The 16321-nt window shown below is 44.9% G+C and overlaps 1 protein-coding gene across 2 annotated transcripts in view; it reads left to right on the plus strand.

The window, feature by feature from the left end:
* The first annotated feature begins 307 nt into the window (after positions 1-307).
* The window catches only part of GIPC2 (GIPC PDZ domain containing family member 2), a 71691-nt gene continuing 55677 nt past the window's right edge, over positions 308-16321 (plus strand). For both annotated transcript variants that reach the window (XM_030206689.1, XM_030206690.1), the window contains exon 1: positions 308-887. In XM_030206689.1, coding sequence (XP_030062549.1) covers positions 639-887 — 249 coding nt within the window. In that variant the 5' untranslated portion in view covers positions 308-638. The remainder of the gene's footprint in view (positions 888-16321) is intronic.

Genomic DNA, 16321 nt, shown 5'->3' on the forward strand with positions numbered 1-16321 from the left:
AACGCTTCAGCATTTCCAAGGGAGTTACTGAAAGCACAGGGGGAAATTAAAAAAGTGCAGGTTGTTCCCATGCATATCATTTTCAAAAACTTAACCTAGTGGTTAGTGCAGTGGACTTTGATCCTGGGGAGCTCAATTCCCACTGCAGCTCCTTGTGACTATGGGCAAGTCACTTAACCCTCCATTGCCCCTGGTACAAAATAAGTACCTGAATATATGTAAACTGCTTTGAATGTAGTTGCAAAAAAAAAAAAAAAAAAGTCCCATTTCCCTTTCATAGCCACCCCTTATATTTGACACACATTTTTTCGATGCCTTACGTATGGTTTCTTTCCAACATTACTTAGCGCTGGAAACAATAAAAACGTGTTTGCACTTTGCAGGTGTGCTAGAGACTGGAAAGAAGCAGCAGCACCTGCAGTTCCTCGACTCAGGAGAAGCAGGAAGTGGCGCTGCCAGCTCACTGCCTCCTTCACCTGGCGGCGGCTAGGCAGCGGGAACAAGAAGCTGTAGGGCCAAGGAGGGACAAAATCGAACTTGAGAAAAGCCGGGCCCGGGGTGAGGAGTCGTCGTGTCGTGCCTGAAGCAGGGCTAGCATCTCTCTAGCCCAGTCAGTCTGCCGTCTTGCCGGGAAAAAAATGCCTTTCGGGTTATTGCGGGGGAAAAAAAAAGCCAAGTCGAAAGAGACATCCAGGCTGGTAGAAAACGAGGAAGGGGGCACAGCCAAAGCGGCCGGGCTGCCCCCTCCCCCCGCCAACCTGCGCCCCCGCCTGGTCTTCCACACGCAATTGGCGCACGGCAGCCCCACAGGTAGGATCGAGGGGTTCAGCAATATCAAGGAACTGTACGGAAAGATAGCCGAAGCTTTCCACATGCCCGTCGCTGAGGTAAGAAGGGGGGGGGAGGGAGGTGATTCCGCTCTTTCGCGCACTGCCGAGGGGAGTCATTGGTGGGGGTGGGGACTGAAAATACGCGGGCAGCACCGTGATTCTGTTCGTGCTGTCTACCACTTACGTGAATCATTCAGAGGGAAGTCACGCGAGAGCAGACAGACAGCTATGAATGAGCGCACACCTGACCTCCACAATGAACAATGAAGTCCCAACTTTTTAATTTGTTCAATTTGATGATAGTAGGTGGAAGCTGGAAGGTCTTTCTGAAGAGATTAACGGGGCTAATTATCAAGCTGCATTATGGCTACCATAGGCGTAGCTAGGTGGGGCCACGGGGGCATGGGCCCCCACAGATTTAGCCCTGGCCCCCTCTACTTTCGACCCCTCCCGCCACCTTCAATCCCCCCCTCCCGCCGCCGCCATGTACTCTTGCTGGCAGGGGTCCCCAACTCCCGCCATCCGAAGTCTTCAGTGCCGGTCTCCAGCGCGTTTGCTGATCTGTTTCTGTGAGTCCTGACGTTCTGCGTGCACGTAATGTGTAGGACATGCATGCAGGACATCAAGAGTCAGGACTCACAGAAACAGATCTGCGAATGCGCCGGAGACCGGCGCTGAAGAAGACTGGCTGGCGGGGGTTGGGGCCCCCACAAGCAAAGGTACCTGGCAGTGGCGCCAGGAGGGGGGGGGGGGGGGGTGGTGGCTGAGGGAGGTGGGCTAAAATGTGCCCCCCCCCCACCTTGTGCTGTGGTCTTCCCTCTCGCTGAGGTCTGGTTATGCCCCTGGACTATACTGCATGTTATTTGCCCCTTAACACATGTTAAAGAGCTGCAGTGGCGTAGCTAGATCCAGTATTTTGGATGGGCCCAGAGTTTACTTAGGCAGGCCCTTCCACAACATGCAATTCCCCCCCCCCCCCCCCCGAGATCTAAAAAAATGTAGTTTTTTTTTCATAGAAATATAGTAAATAACGGCAGATAAAGATCTGAATGGTCCATCCAGTCTGCCCAATAAGATAATCTCATTTTACATGTTATGTGATACTTTATATGTATACTTGAGTTTGATTGTTCTTGCCATTCTCAGGGCACAGACTGTGGAAGTCTGCCCATCACTGTTCTTGTACTAAAAGTTCTGAAGCTAACGTTGAAGCCCCTTAAATTTACACTCCAGCCCATCCATATCTATTCAGCTACCGTAGAAGTCTGCCCAGCACCGGTTTTGCTTCCCAGTTACCGGCGTTGCCACCCAATGTCTGCTAAGATTCTGTAGATCCATTCCTTCTATACAGGATTCCTTTGTGTTTATCCCATGAATGTTTGAATTCCATTACCATTTTCATCTTCACCACCTTCCACGAGAGGACATTCCACGTATCTACCACTCTTTCCGTGATAAAATACTTCCTGACATTACTCCTGAGTCTGCCCCCCTTCAGCCTCAATTCATGTCCTCTAGCTCTACCACCTTCCCATCTCTGGAAAAGGTTTATTTGCTGATTAATACCTTTCAAATATTTGAAAGTCTGTATCATGTCACCCGTTTCTCCTTTCCTTCGAGGTATACATATTCAGGTCGACAAGTCTCTCCTTGTACGGTTTGCAACGCAAATCCCATACCATTTTTGTAGCTTTTCTTTGCACTGCTTCCAGTCTTTTTACATCTTTAGCAAGATACGGCCTCCAAAACTGTACACTATACTCCAAGTGGGGCCTCACCAATGATTTGTAAAGGGTCATCAATGCCTCCTTTTCCTGCTGGTTATACCTCTCTCTATGCAGCCTAGCATCCTTCTGGCCACAGCCGTAGCCGTTTGTCACATTGTTTCTTCACCTTCATATACTACTTCACCTACCTCATCAACATCTCTCCTCCGCAGACTCTCGGCATCTGCCCACCTGACACTGAACCCCATCCCTCCCTGGTGCCTGCAGTGATCCATTATTGCTGCCTGCGCTGGCCCTGCAGTCTTCCATCTCCTGGATCCCGCCAGATAGGAAGCAGGGTGGGACCTGGCTGATGGAAGCCTGCGGGGCCAGCGTAGGCAGCAATAATGGATCACTGCAGGCGCCGGGGACACCTGTAAGGTACACCGGGGAGGGACGGGGTTCAGCGGCAGGTGAGCAGATGCCAGGATACTGTGGAGGAGGAGAGATGTTGATGTGGGGTTCCACCACTGGGTGGGTCTGAGCCAAGAATGGGTAGGCCTGTGTCCACCCAGGCCCACCCATAGCTATGCCACTGAAGAGCTGTAACACAGTTTTATTTTTTAGGTTAGGTCACCATTCTGTAATGAGATGCAAAGCATACAGATGCATGCAGGCACCATATAAAACCCCGGAATGTGACTTGTGCATATGGCAAGCTTCATTAAAGCTGTAAAAATCACCCCACTAAAAAGCTGGGGTTATTTTACTGTCCTGGAAGCATTGAGCCTTGAAATTGTTGCCTGCTGTTCTGGGCCATGTCTTGAAGGTGGTGACCAGCTAACATAAGATGTCCCCGAAGCCCCCCCCCCCAATATAAGGCTTCTTTCCAAAGCCCCCCAAGTCAGTGTCCCCTAAGTCAGGCCACCCATGGAAGTGTCCTCTCAGAAGCCCCTACCCCTCATCTACCTGTAGCCCTCCCCTCAGGCCTACTGTCTATGTTCCCTGAGATCTGGGCAGGAACGACCCTGGATTCAAAATTATGCTGGTGACTCTTGTAGTATTACCGCTAGGGATCAGAATTTGGCTGTCTCTATCTGATCAGGCATTTCTTCCTTTCTCTTCACATTAACGGGCACCAAAACATCTCCAAGCAATTTCTCCAAATGGGTTAGATTTGCACGTACCATGGCAGGAATGAACCTCACTCCTAAGCCAGGGTATGTGGAATATGATCTCAGTCTTTCAAATTTACTGCTAACGCTTACCATAGTACATGCATTGTGCCAACGAGAGCTTCTTTCTGGAGTTCATAAGATGTAATATGTATAGGCAACATATCTAGGTGCACTTGGAAAGTTCTTGTGATCAAGCCTGTGGCACCCAAAATGATGGGAATGATTTCTGCTTTGTTCTGCCACATTTTCTTGATCTCAGGCTGCATTTCATGGTACTTGAAGATCTGTCTCTCCACGTGATTCACTAAGTAATCTCTTGGGACCGACACCTCTATAATCAATGTCGTTCTGATGTTTTTCTCTTTTACCACTATATCTGTTTTTTTTTTGCATCCAGCTTTTTATCAGTTGGGATAAGAATGTCCCAAGTGATCATCTCCCTCAGTAGGTCTCTTTATGTCTACTGCACGACTCGTCTCTCCCCCTTCAACAGAAGCTGATATCTCGGTCACGTCTGATTGTTGAGGTCCAGTCATCTGTCAACATGCCGGCGACAAGACTGGGAGAGATGGGTCTCAGTAAAGCTTCGCTGACCAACAGAGACACGTTCTCTAACCTGACCTCCAAAGCAGGAGCACCCCGAGTGGAATGAGGAACAGCACTGTACTGCTGAATGGAACGCTGTCCGGGAGCATTACTAATAAAGGTAAAAAGGTATTAAAAAAAAAAGATATATTTAGCAATGCACTTAGGATATAAAAAAATAAATAAAACAAAGGAATCCTAAATGAGCAATAAGAATTGCTTTTTCCTCCTCTCTGGCTCTGTAGTCACATCTGGAGAAATTGCCAGTCAATTCAAAAAAATCACATCTTGATGCCTGAACAAAACATTTAATAACAGTCTCAGTGAGCTGATAAAACATACTATCTCAATCTCCGTTTTTTCCAACAATTCGTCACATTAAGCACATTCATACTTTCCCCTCATCAAATCTGCAGTATTAGTCACTGTCAGGGGTTATCTCCACTCACCAAATTGCCTGAAACACTTCTCTGTTCCTCCAGAAGAAAGCCTTTTTGCACCCTCTTCTTAGTTATATGCTGAACAGAACACCTGTCTGTACCATCCCTCCTTGAGGTTTTCTGTTTCAAGTGAAGTTAAGTTGTACCTCCTGTAACAAGGCAATATCAACTATTTGCTTGGCCAAATACGACTGCATCTTTTTTCACTCCATGGGATCGTTCAAACCTTCCTTATTAAAAGTAGCTATTTTCAACGCCACCTGAAATTAAATATGACCAAAACCGAGCTTCTCATTTTCCCCCCCAAACCCACCTCCCCGCTCCCCCCGTTTTCTATTTCTGTTGATGGCTCTCTCATTCTCCCTGTCTCCTCAGCTCGAAACCTTGGGGTCATCTTTGACTCTTCTCTCTCCTTCTCTGCTCATATCCAGCAGACCGCCAAGACCTGTCGTTTCTTTCTTTACAACATCCGTAAAATCCGCCCCTTTCTTTCCGAGCACTCTACCAAAACCCTCATCCACACCCTTGTCACCTCTCGTTTAGACTACTGCAATCTGCTTCTTGCTGGCCTCCCACTTAGTCACCTCTCCCCTCTCCAGTCGGTTCAAAACTCTGCTGCCCGTCTCATCTTCCGCCAGGGTCGCTTTACTCATACTACCCCTCTCCTCAAGACCCTTCACTGGCTCCCTATCCGTTTTCGCATCCTGTTCAAACTTCTTCTACTAACCTATAAATGTATTCACTCTGCTGCTCCCCAGTATCTCTCCACACTCGTCCTTCCCTACACCCCTTCCCGTGCACTCCGCTCCATGGATAAATCCTTCTTATCTGTTCCCTTCTCCACTACTGCCAACTCCAGACTTCGCGCCTTCTGTCTCGCTGCACCCTACGCCTGGAATAAACTTCCTGAGCCCCTACGTCTTGCCCCATTCTTGGCCACCTTTAAATCTAGACTGAAAGCCCACCTCTTTAACATTGCTTTTGACTAGTAACCACTTGTAACCACTCGCCTCCACCTACCCTCCTCTCTTCCTTCCCGTTCACATTAATTGATTTGATTTGCTTACTTTATTTATTTTTTGTCCATTAGATTGTAAGCTCTTTGAGCAGGGACTGTCTTTCTTCTATGTTTGTGCAGCGCTGCGTATGCCTTGTAGCGCTATAGAAATGCTAAATAGTAGTAGTAGTAGTAGTAGCCATACTGGAACCTCTGCATCCACATTCACTCCCCTGCGCCCTCCATAATCACAGATTGTACCCCCTCTTAGTTCCACCACTCACATCTAACCCTCCACACATATCCCTTTTCAAAACTGTGCTAAAACGTAACCCCCACTTCCAACCCAACCTAATCACCTCTTCCCCCACAAACACCCTCTCACTTATCAAAACCATATATTATCTCCGAGGTCACATTCGAGTAGAGACTCTTTGATAGAGTGGCCCTCCTACTACTAGTGGGACAGCGACTTTGAGTCCAAGTGCAAAGAATGACTGCCAGATATTAATTAATCTGGAGTGGAGGAGTGGCCCAGTGGTTAGGGTGGTGGACTTTGGTCCTGGGGAACTGAGGAACTGAGTTCGATTCCCACTTCAGGCACAGGCAGCTCCTTGTGACTCTGGGCAAGTCACTTAACCCTCCATTGCCCCATGTAAGCCGCATTGAGCCTGCCATGAGTGGGAAAGCGCGGGGTACAAATGTAATAAAAATAAAATCTGGCACATGGCTCCTCTAGAGGTTTCCAAGCCAAAAGTGCAGCTGCCTTCTGAGCAGCTCTTGCTCAGGCCTGTGGGGAGGGTGTTAACTTCAACACCGTCCAAGATTCTTGAAAAATGGAGACATGTCAGCGCTGAAGATCCTCAGTGAGAGCTGCAGAACCGTGTAGCTTTGGCCAGGTTTAACGTATGAAAGACAAACTTTTTGTAACATATTTTATGAATTAGATTTATCTTCTTTGTCTTTAGGAGTGATGATGAATTTTATAGATCTGTTCTCAGAGTTGGAGAAAGCCTTTGGAAAGCATATCTCAAAGGGTTTAGGGCGTTCTTATAAAAATGTATATTAGAGAATTTTTCATTAAAATTATTAGATTTTGCATGGACTTGTGGTCTTTCTTAGGGAAATCAATATTTCAAAGTTAAGTAGGATCCGTGTATCCTGAAAAGTGTTACTAATTATATTTTTATAGCACTACAGAACATAGATAGTGCTGTGGAATAGTGATAAGTGTTCAGGTACAATAAATCCGTGCTCCAAAAGCTTAGTCTAAGTACTTGAGGCCACATGAGATAAGGTGACTTGCTCAGTGTCACAAGAAATTTTAGTGGGGGGAACTAGATTTGAATCCTGATTTCTCTAGTTTTCAGTTCATTGACCACTAGACTATACTTAGGGGTAAATTCAATATAGGTCACTAAAAGATAAGCAGCAAAAAACTGGGCACTATGCTACTTTTCTATAATCACAGATCTGCATGCCAAATATGTTATAGAATGCTTGGGTGCATAGGGAGAGGAATGGCCAGTAGGAAAAAGGAGGTGATGATGCCTCAGTATAAGACTCTGGTGAGATTTCATTTAGAATATTGTGTACAATTCTGGAGACTGCACCTTCAAAAAGATATGAACAGGATGGAGTCAGCCCAGAAGGCGGTTACTAAAATGGTCAGTGGTCTTCATCGTAAAGCATTTGCGGACAGATTTAAAGATCTCAATATGTATACTTTGGAAGAAAGGTGGGAGAGGGGAGAAATGATAGAGATTTAAATACCTATGCAGCATAAATGCACAGGCGGCAAATCTTTTTCAATTGAAAGGAAGCTGTGGAATGAGGGAGCATAGGATGAAGGTGAAAGAGGATAGACTCGGAAGTAATCTGAGGAAATACTTCTTCACTTGAAGGGTGGTGAATTCGTGGAATGGCCTCCCGGTGGAAGAGGTGAAGATGAAAACAGTATCTGAATTCAAGAGAGCTCTGGACAAGTACATTGGATCTCTATGAGAGTGAAAAGGAGAATGGCATGGATAGTCCATATATAAAAGCAAAGACATAAATAGTGATTAAGAGTTTGAAACACTGATAAAGGAATAGGCCGTATGGTCTTTTTCTGCCTGCATTTTTCTGTGTTTCTAGAATACTAATATAAATCAGCAGTTATGTGCCAATGACCACTTATGCCATGTCTATGGCTGGTGTAAATGGTGGTGCCTAAATGTGGCAGTTTCTCACATAAATGCAACTATTCTCTAAAGTGTGCACAATAGTTGGAACGCCTCTGACTTAAGTATGTAAGTACATAAGTATTGCCGTACTGGGACAGACCGAAGGTCTATCAAGCCCAGCATCCTGTTTCCAACAGTGGCCAAGCCAGGTCACAAGTACCTGGCAAGATCCCAAAAAAGTACAGTATATTTTATGCTGCTTATCCAAGAAATAAGCAGTGGATTTTCCCCAAATCCATTTTAATAATGATCTATGGACTTTTAGGAAGCCATCCAAACCCAAATCGGTATAATCTAAAGGCGATTTTGGGCGCCCTCAACTGCTTTCCGTCGCGGGGACGACCAAAGTTCACAGTGTAGCGAAGGTGGGACTGGGGTGTGCTTAGGAGATGGGCGTCCTCGGCCGATAATGGAAAAAAGAAGGGCGTCCCTGACGAACACTTGGCCGACTTTACTTGGTCCATTTTTGTTTCACGACCAAGCATCAAAAAGGTGCCTGAACTGACCAGATGACCACCGGAGGGACTCAGGGATGACTTCCCCTTACTCCCCCAGTGGTCACTAACCCCCTCCCACCCTAAAAATATATATATATTTAAAAATACTTTTTTGCCAGCTTCTACGCCAGCCTCAAATGCCATACTCAGGTCCATTGCAGCAGTATGCAGGTACCTGGAGCAGTTGTAGTGGGTGCAGTGTACTTCAGGCAGGCGGACCCAGGCCCATCCCCCCCTACCTGTTACACTTGTGGTGGTAAATGTGAGCCCTCCAAAACCCACCAGAAACCCACTGTACCCACTTGTAGGTGCCCCCCTTCATCCCTAAGGGCTATGGTAGTGGTGTACAGTTGTGGGTTTTGGGGTGGGGGGGGGTGGGAGGCTCAGCACCCAAGGTAAGGGAGCTATGCACCTGGGACCTTTTTCTGAAGTCCACTGCAGGCCCCCTAGGGTGCCTGGTTTGTGTCCTGGCATGTCAGGGGGACCAGTGCACTATGAATGCTGGCTCCTCCCACGACCAAAGGGCTTGGATTTGGTTGTGTCCTCGGTTTCCATTATCGCCGAAAACTGGGGACGACCATCTCAAAAACAACCTAAGGACAACCATCTCTAAGGATGACCTAAATTTCATGATTTGGGCATCCCCGACAGTATTATCTAAATGAAAGATGGACACTCATCTTGTTTCGATAATACGGGTTGCCCTGCCCCTTTAAGGGGGCCGTCCTGCGAGGACAGCCTCATGAAAACTTGGACGCCTCGTTCGATTATGCCCCTCCACATGTTTTTAAAGATGCGATGACCAGAATTGAACACAATATTTGAGGTGTGGTTGCACTATGGAGCGCTACAAAGGCATTATAACATCTTCATTTTTGTTTTCCATTCCTTTCCTAATATTACGTAATATTCTATTTGCTTTCTTAGCCGCTGCCGCACACTGAGCAGAGGGTTTCAACGTATGATCAATGTTGACACCTAGGTCCCTTTCCTGGTCAGTGACTCCTAATGTGGAACCTTGCATTGCATAGCTATAATTTGGGTTCCTCTTTACCACATGCATCACTTTGCACTTGCTCGCATTAAATGTCATCTGCCATTTAGGTGCCAAGTCTCCCAGTCTTGTAAGGTCCTCTTCTAATTTTTCACAATCCTCTTGTGATTTAACAACTTTGAATAACTTTGTGTCATCAGCAAATTTAAATACCTCACTAGTTACTCCCATCTCTAGATCATTTATAAATATGTTAAAAAGCAGCAGTCCCAGCACAGACTCTTGGGGAGCCCCACTATCTACCCTTCTCCACTGAGAATACTGACCATTTAACCCTACTGTCTGTTTTCTATCTTTTAACCAATTTTTAATCCACAATAGAGCACTACCTCCTATCCCATGACTCTCCAATTTCCTCTGGGGTCTTTCATGAGGTACTTTGTCAAATGCCATTTGAAAATACAGATACACAATATCGACTCTCACCTTTATCCACATTTGTTCATTCCTTCAAAGACATGCCCATGGTCTTCCCACGTTAATGTCCCTTTTGCACTATCAAACCAAAAGAAAAAAGCAGATCCTGTTCCATTTTTTTGTCTTTTTTTATCTGCTTTTTTTCTTTTGGTTTGCTATTTCTGTGGCAGATCTTTGCCTTTTTTTTTGTTTCTGTCTTCCTTTTGCACTATCATGCAAGAAAAGTTAGGTGCACCATTTATGGAATAGGGGTGTAAGTCTTTTATGTGCACAATGGCAAATTAGTGCCAAGAAGATGTCCCACTCAATGTGGAAATTAAAAAGAATACGACCTTTCTTCCCAAGGAGTGTTTTCCGCAACCTGGTACAATCAATGGTGTTCAGTCATCTAGACTATTGCAACGCACTATATGCCGGCTGCAAAGAACAAATAATCAAGAAACTCCAAACAGCCCAAAACACTGCAGCTAAACTTATATTCGGCAAACCAAAATTTGAAAGTGCTAAGCCCTTACGAGAAAAACTATACTGGCTCCCACTTAAGGAACGTATCGCTTTCAAGGTATGCTCATTAGTTCATAAAATTATCCATGGAGATGCACCAGCTTACATGTCAGATCTGATCAACTTACCACCCAGGAATACCAAAAGATCATCCCGCACATTCCTTGGTCTGCACTTCCCCAGCTGCAAAGGAATGAAATACAAACTAATGCATGCGTCAAACTTCACCTACCTGAGCACGCAGCTATGGAATGCACTACCGCGCAGCTTGAAATCGGTCTATGAAAGAACGAACTTCCGCTCATTACTGAAGACCCACCTCTTTAATAAAGCCTATCACAAAGATCAACCAATGTGAATATGTACAAATCGCCTATCTATATCTAGAATTGTCTCTTAATATCTGCTTGTACACTATTATTCTCTCTTATTATCATCATGCTGACCAAAATCCTGCAATACTAAATGTTTATTAACTAACATTCTTCCACTATTCATGATGTATTGTAAGCCACTTTGAGCCTGCAAAGAGGTGGGATACAAATGGAACAAATAAATAAATTAGTGCTTGTTAACGTCAGTTATTGGTATTCCCAATTTTCTGCCAGTTTAGTGCCATTTAACTATATTATACACGTTACTGGCCCTATTCTGTAACTGCACACTTAATTGCACTTCTAACTTTGTGAGCCATATATAGAATTTGGGTGTTAAAGCCATTTGTTAAACTAATTTATGGCCATTTAATTATCACTTTTTAATGAGTAAAAACTGAAAGTAAAGCTATTTTATAATGCAATGGAGAAGCTAACAGCAAGAAATTTGCTCCACCTTATATGCAGGATTTATTGTAAACTGTCTTGTCTTTTTTATAGCAAAAGTTGACAATGGTACAAAAGCAGTGACATATGTGAATATCTTTTTCCTCTCATTGATGTTGACTTGAAATATGATGTAAGTACATCACTCAAGTCTCTGGTAGATGTGCATAAAAAGAGAAAATGAGCTACTATTCATAATCATTAACAACTGTCTTTCAGTTAAATATAAACTTTAGACAAGGCTGACTAACCCTGTTAATATAATTATCTGCTTAGAATTGCTCTCAGCCATTTGTTACAGAAAGTAATGATGGTTAACTAATAACTTATTATCTTGGGTTGGGCTGTACACATAGTTTTGCTGTGGATTGTTGATGGCTTCCCTATTCAGAAAAAATAATAAACTCTGATTTAAAAGATTGCTTTGTTAGACTGTGCTACTGCTGCAAAAAAAAAGTTTATTCTAGTGAGCTAAATAAAATTTTGTTTAGGATGTATTTTTAATGCAATATACCGTTTTGTTTCCTTTTCCTATACGTTGTGTTTGTGTTTGGTCTTTGACCTGTAATTGCATAATTGAACAAGATTGGAAAGCTGTACTTCATGAAGTGCCCAGTTTCTAAACACATTCTTAACGTTGTTCTTCTCAAGATCTCTCCCCTTGAATATCAGAGGCACAAGATCTCCTTCGTAAGGTCCAGGTCTCCTATCCCACATCCTCCCCTTATCCACACTCTTATCACCTCTCGCTTAGACTTTTGCAACTTGCTTCTCACAGGTCTCCCACTAAGCCATCTCTCTCCCCTTCAGTCTGTTAAAAATTCTGCTATACGACGTATATTCTGCCAGTGTCGCTATGCTCATATTAGCCCTCTCCTCAAGTCACTTCATTGGCTCCCTATCCGTTTCCACATACAGTTCTAACTCCTTTTATTGACTTACAAGTGCATTCACTCTGCAGCTTCTCAGTACCACTCTTATATCTCCCTACAGGGAACTCCGTTCACCAGGGGCGTATCTGCGTGGGGCCACAGGGGCCTGGGCCCCCGCAGATTTTGCCCCGGACCCCCCTACCACCGTCACCTACCCCGAGGTCCGCTTCCTCCGGCTTTTAAAATATTGCTTCAGCTGGCGGGGGACCCCAACCCCCGCCAGCCCAGCCGCGATCTTTAACTTTTTCATCCTCGTCGTGCAGCGCGCTGTGAAAGCTGCATGCATCTTTAGTTCCAGTTGGATGGAGTCTGACGTCGCAGCACGTTGACGTTACAATGTGCTGCGACGTCAGACTCCATCCAACTGGATCTAAAGATGCATGCAGCTTTCACAGCGCGCTGCACGACGAGGATGAAAAAGTTAAAGATCGCAGCTGGGCTGGCGGGGGGTTGGGGTCCCCCGCCAGCTGAAGCAATATTTTAAAAAGCCGGAGGAAGCGGACCTCGGAGTAGGTGACGGCGGTAGGCGGGGAGGGAGGGAGTGTTAACAGCGGTAGGGGGGGTTGACGGTGGTAGGGGGGGGCTATAATGTGCCCCCTCACTCTAGCCCCTGCCCCCCCCCTACCGCCGAACCTCAGATACGCCCCTGCCGTTCACTGGGTAAATCTCTCTTATCTGCATCCTTCTTCTCCACTTCTAACTGCAGACTCCCTTTTATCTTGCTGCACCATATGCCTGGAATAAACAGCTGGTACATCAAGCTCAGTCTCTGACCGTCTTCAAATCTAGGCTAAAAGCCCACCTTTATGATGCTGCTTTTATCTCCTAACCCTTAGTCACTTGTTCAGTATCCATGTTTCATCATTCCCACCTTAGTAATTCTCTTATCTCTTGTTTGTCCTAATTAGATTGTAAGCTCTATCGAGCAGGGACTGTCTCAGTGTACAGCGCTGCATACGTCTAGTAGCACTATAGAAATGATTAGTAGTAGTAAATGGCCCCTCTGTCGGTCTCGAACTCTAGATCAGGGAGGTCTGTAGGTTGTGTCTTGGAAGTACTGTATGTACAGACAATTTTGCAGATATTTTGAGTTATGTGCTTATGAAAGAGAGCTACATATTGGATGCCAATAACTGACATGCAATGTTGAAAATGAATTTTTGTCGTATATGTTCAAGCCATAAAAGTATGGGAAATGAAAATGTTTCATATACCACTTACATTGTTTTAGTCCAAGGATTCTCAACCCAGTCCTTGGGACACGCCCAGTCAATCAGATTTTTAGGATACCTATAATGAATATGGACGAGAGAAATTTTCATGCACTGCCTTCATAATATGCAAATCTATCTCATTCATGTTCATTGTGGATATCTTGGTTTGTCCTCAAGACTGGGTTGAGAACTCCTGGTCTGAAATTATTGGAGAACAAAATGAAGGCTGCAGAAATTTTTAAGGCAAGCACAATGAAGGAACCCGAACGCCAGATCTGAGGAGGCCTAGAAAGAAAAAGAGCAAGCTTTCCCATCAGTTGAATACCTAATGGGATCCCAGACCCCTGATTTCCTCCTCCCTACAAAAAATATGTGGTGTCTATTTCATCACACCCCCTGATTCACCCCCTCAAATCCCTCGTAAAAATATCCCTAGTGTCTAGTGGTATGCGAGGGAATGAGTCTGAGGGGTGGTGGAGCTGGGGGGTCTGCTATACACCAGTGATATTTTTGGGGGGGCTGTGGGGGTTCTACTAGATACTATGGATAATTGAGGGAGGGGCCCAGTGGGGGGTTAGGGGTGGGTGGTCCACTAGACACCAGTGATATTTTATGTGGGTTTGGGGATATCAGGGTGGGCTTCCAAGGATTAAGGGTCTGGAACAAGGATCAGTAGAGAATTAATTATTTGGGAGGGGGCAGAGGAGCCCACCCCCCATGCGTCAGCTGGCCATTTTTAAATGACTCCTGACCTGTCGTGTGAGCTAATCATCAGTCTTGCACTGATAGGAAGATTTTATTTTGCTCTTCTACAGGAATCTGCTGCTGCTGTGGTGTGGGTTCTTTTTTTCTGGCAGTAATGTAGCAGTAATTTGCATGGTATTAGTTGACTGCACTAGAGAGCAAAACTATCATGTTAGGTTCACTTTAGAAGCTGTGCGCTTAGTCATTAGTACATTGTTCTAATTCATGGCTTTCTGCATTAGCCCCTCAGGTAGTAAGACTACTGTAGACTCAAAGTAACTGGAAGCAACACAAGAACAAATTTTTTTTCAGTTAGTGCACTGTTACTGTGGAATTTGATGTCAGAGGATGTAGTGCAGCGGAATTTACAAAAGGTCTGGACAAGTTTCTGGAGGACAGGGCCATTAACAGTTGGACTGGGCGAGGTGTGTGGGAGAAAAAGCCTCCATGACAGAGAGCAGCAACTGAAGCAGAGTCTTCAGGGAAAAGCCAAGTCTCAGAGCAAGAAGATGCAGAGTATGAGAGAGAAGAGGTCATGAATGTAGGCATGTTTGTCAGAGACAGAGTGGACATTCCATAGGACACATGAGAAAAGGAGAGGAGAAAGAAGAATAGGAATTTGATTGGAGGGGTTATGTTTTGATCTGTACAGGTAGGATGAAAGTTGCCTTGGATGACCAGGATTGGAATTGATAACTCAAGCTGAGAGGAGAAGGAACAGGAGATGATAGATAAGAATAGGAGAGGCATAGAGTCAAGTGACAGAGATGACATGTGCTCAGAGAGAATGGAGATGGTTGAATGAAAGAGAGAAAACATTGATGCTCTAGAACTGAGGAAAGGGTAGAAGACAAAATGGCTGGGAGGTGACATAAGTAGTGATGGGCAGTGTGGTCTTGAGGTATGTAATGGATTGAGATTGGGTAGAGTTAGCATCAGAAGGAGAAAGTGTAGTAGAACTGTAGGAAATAGGAGAAGGGAAAATATAAACTTAGGGTGATCACTTTTTTTGCTTTCTGACAAGTGGCTGGATAGAGAATGGGTAGTAGGAGCAGAAGCCTAAGTGGCTTAAGGTAGACCTGGGAGTCACCCTGGAGGATGCTGGGAGGAATATGCAGATGAGCTAAAGATCTCCCCAGCACCAGGTAAGTAGCTGGACAGAGAACAAGTTGGCAGGAGAAGAGGCCTGAGTGGTTCAGGATGGAATTAGGAGTTATCTTGGAGAATACTGAGTGGAAATGCAGATAGGCCACCGCACAAATTTCCCCAACATCTGGCAAGTGGTAGGAGTGGAGGCCCGAATAGTTCAGTCTGATCCAGTATTGCAGTAGCATTTCTTATGTTCAGAAGATAGTTGACACAATGAAATTTTTGGAATAAAAAAGCTGGCATTCCATCAGAAAAATTCTCTTTATAACAGGATAAGGTATATTACAAAACTAATGCTTAGGTGGGGTGAACTTTACTGAAAAAGGACATTTTTTTTCCTTTTCGTCTTGGTTATTCTTCCTGCTCTATTTAACTATTTTCTGCCCAATATACAGCCTGGGGTGGTCAGCTTCTGACTGCCGCAAACTGAATCTAACCTGGATATTTACTTCTGGTACCCACATAGCAAAGCGGACAAATATAGGACTACCTTTTGTATTTTATGCTATTTCATAAATAAAGGGGTTTTTGATTATGAAGGACCTTAAAAGTCAAAATAAACAATTTGAACAGAACATCCACTTATAGGAAGAAGGTAAAAGCTTGGGTCTTCAACCTAGCCTTTCCTGGAAGAAGTAACTAACTTGTTAGTCTCACTCACACACACAAGGAGTACTCAGGTTGCATATACTGCAGCTGTACATGTTTACCCACTCCTGCTCTAGCTGAGATAACATTTAACCATTTCTCTGACCTCATGTGCAACTTTCTTTAAATTAATCACCTTACTTTCTAATTCTTTCTACTTTCTTACCCTTCTATATGTTACATCTTTGCTTTACCCTTTGCTATCACCTATAACAGTGATGGGCAACCTTTTGAGCTTGGTGTGTCAAAATTCGCCAAAAAAACCGAGCATAACTCGGGTGGTGTGTCACTTCGAGAAAAATCACTGCTACTAGGACCACCCCCGGGCCCCCCTACCAGAGATCGCTGCCCACCCGAGGTCGCCGGGGCCCCCCTCCACC

The sequence above is a fragment of the Microcaecilia unicolor genome, chromosome 6 (genome assembly GCF_901765095.1).
Source record: "Microcaecilia unicolor chromosome 6, aMicUni1.1, whole genome shotgun sequence".
In the NCBI taxonomy this organism is placed as follows: domain Eukaryota; kingdom Metazoa; phylum Chordata; class Amphibia; order Gymnophiona; family Siphonopidae; genus Microcaecilia; species Microcaecilia unicolor.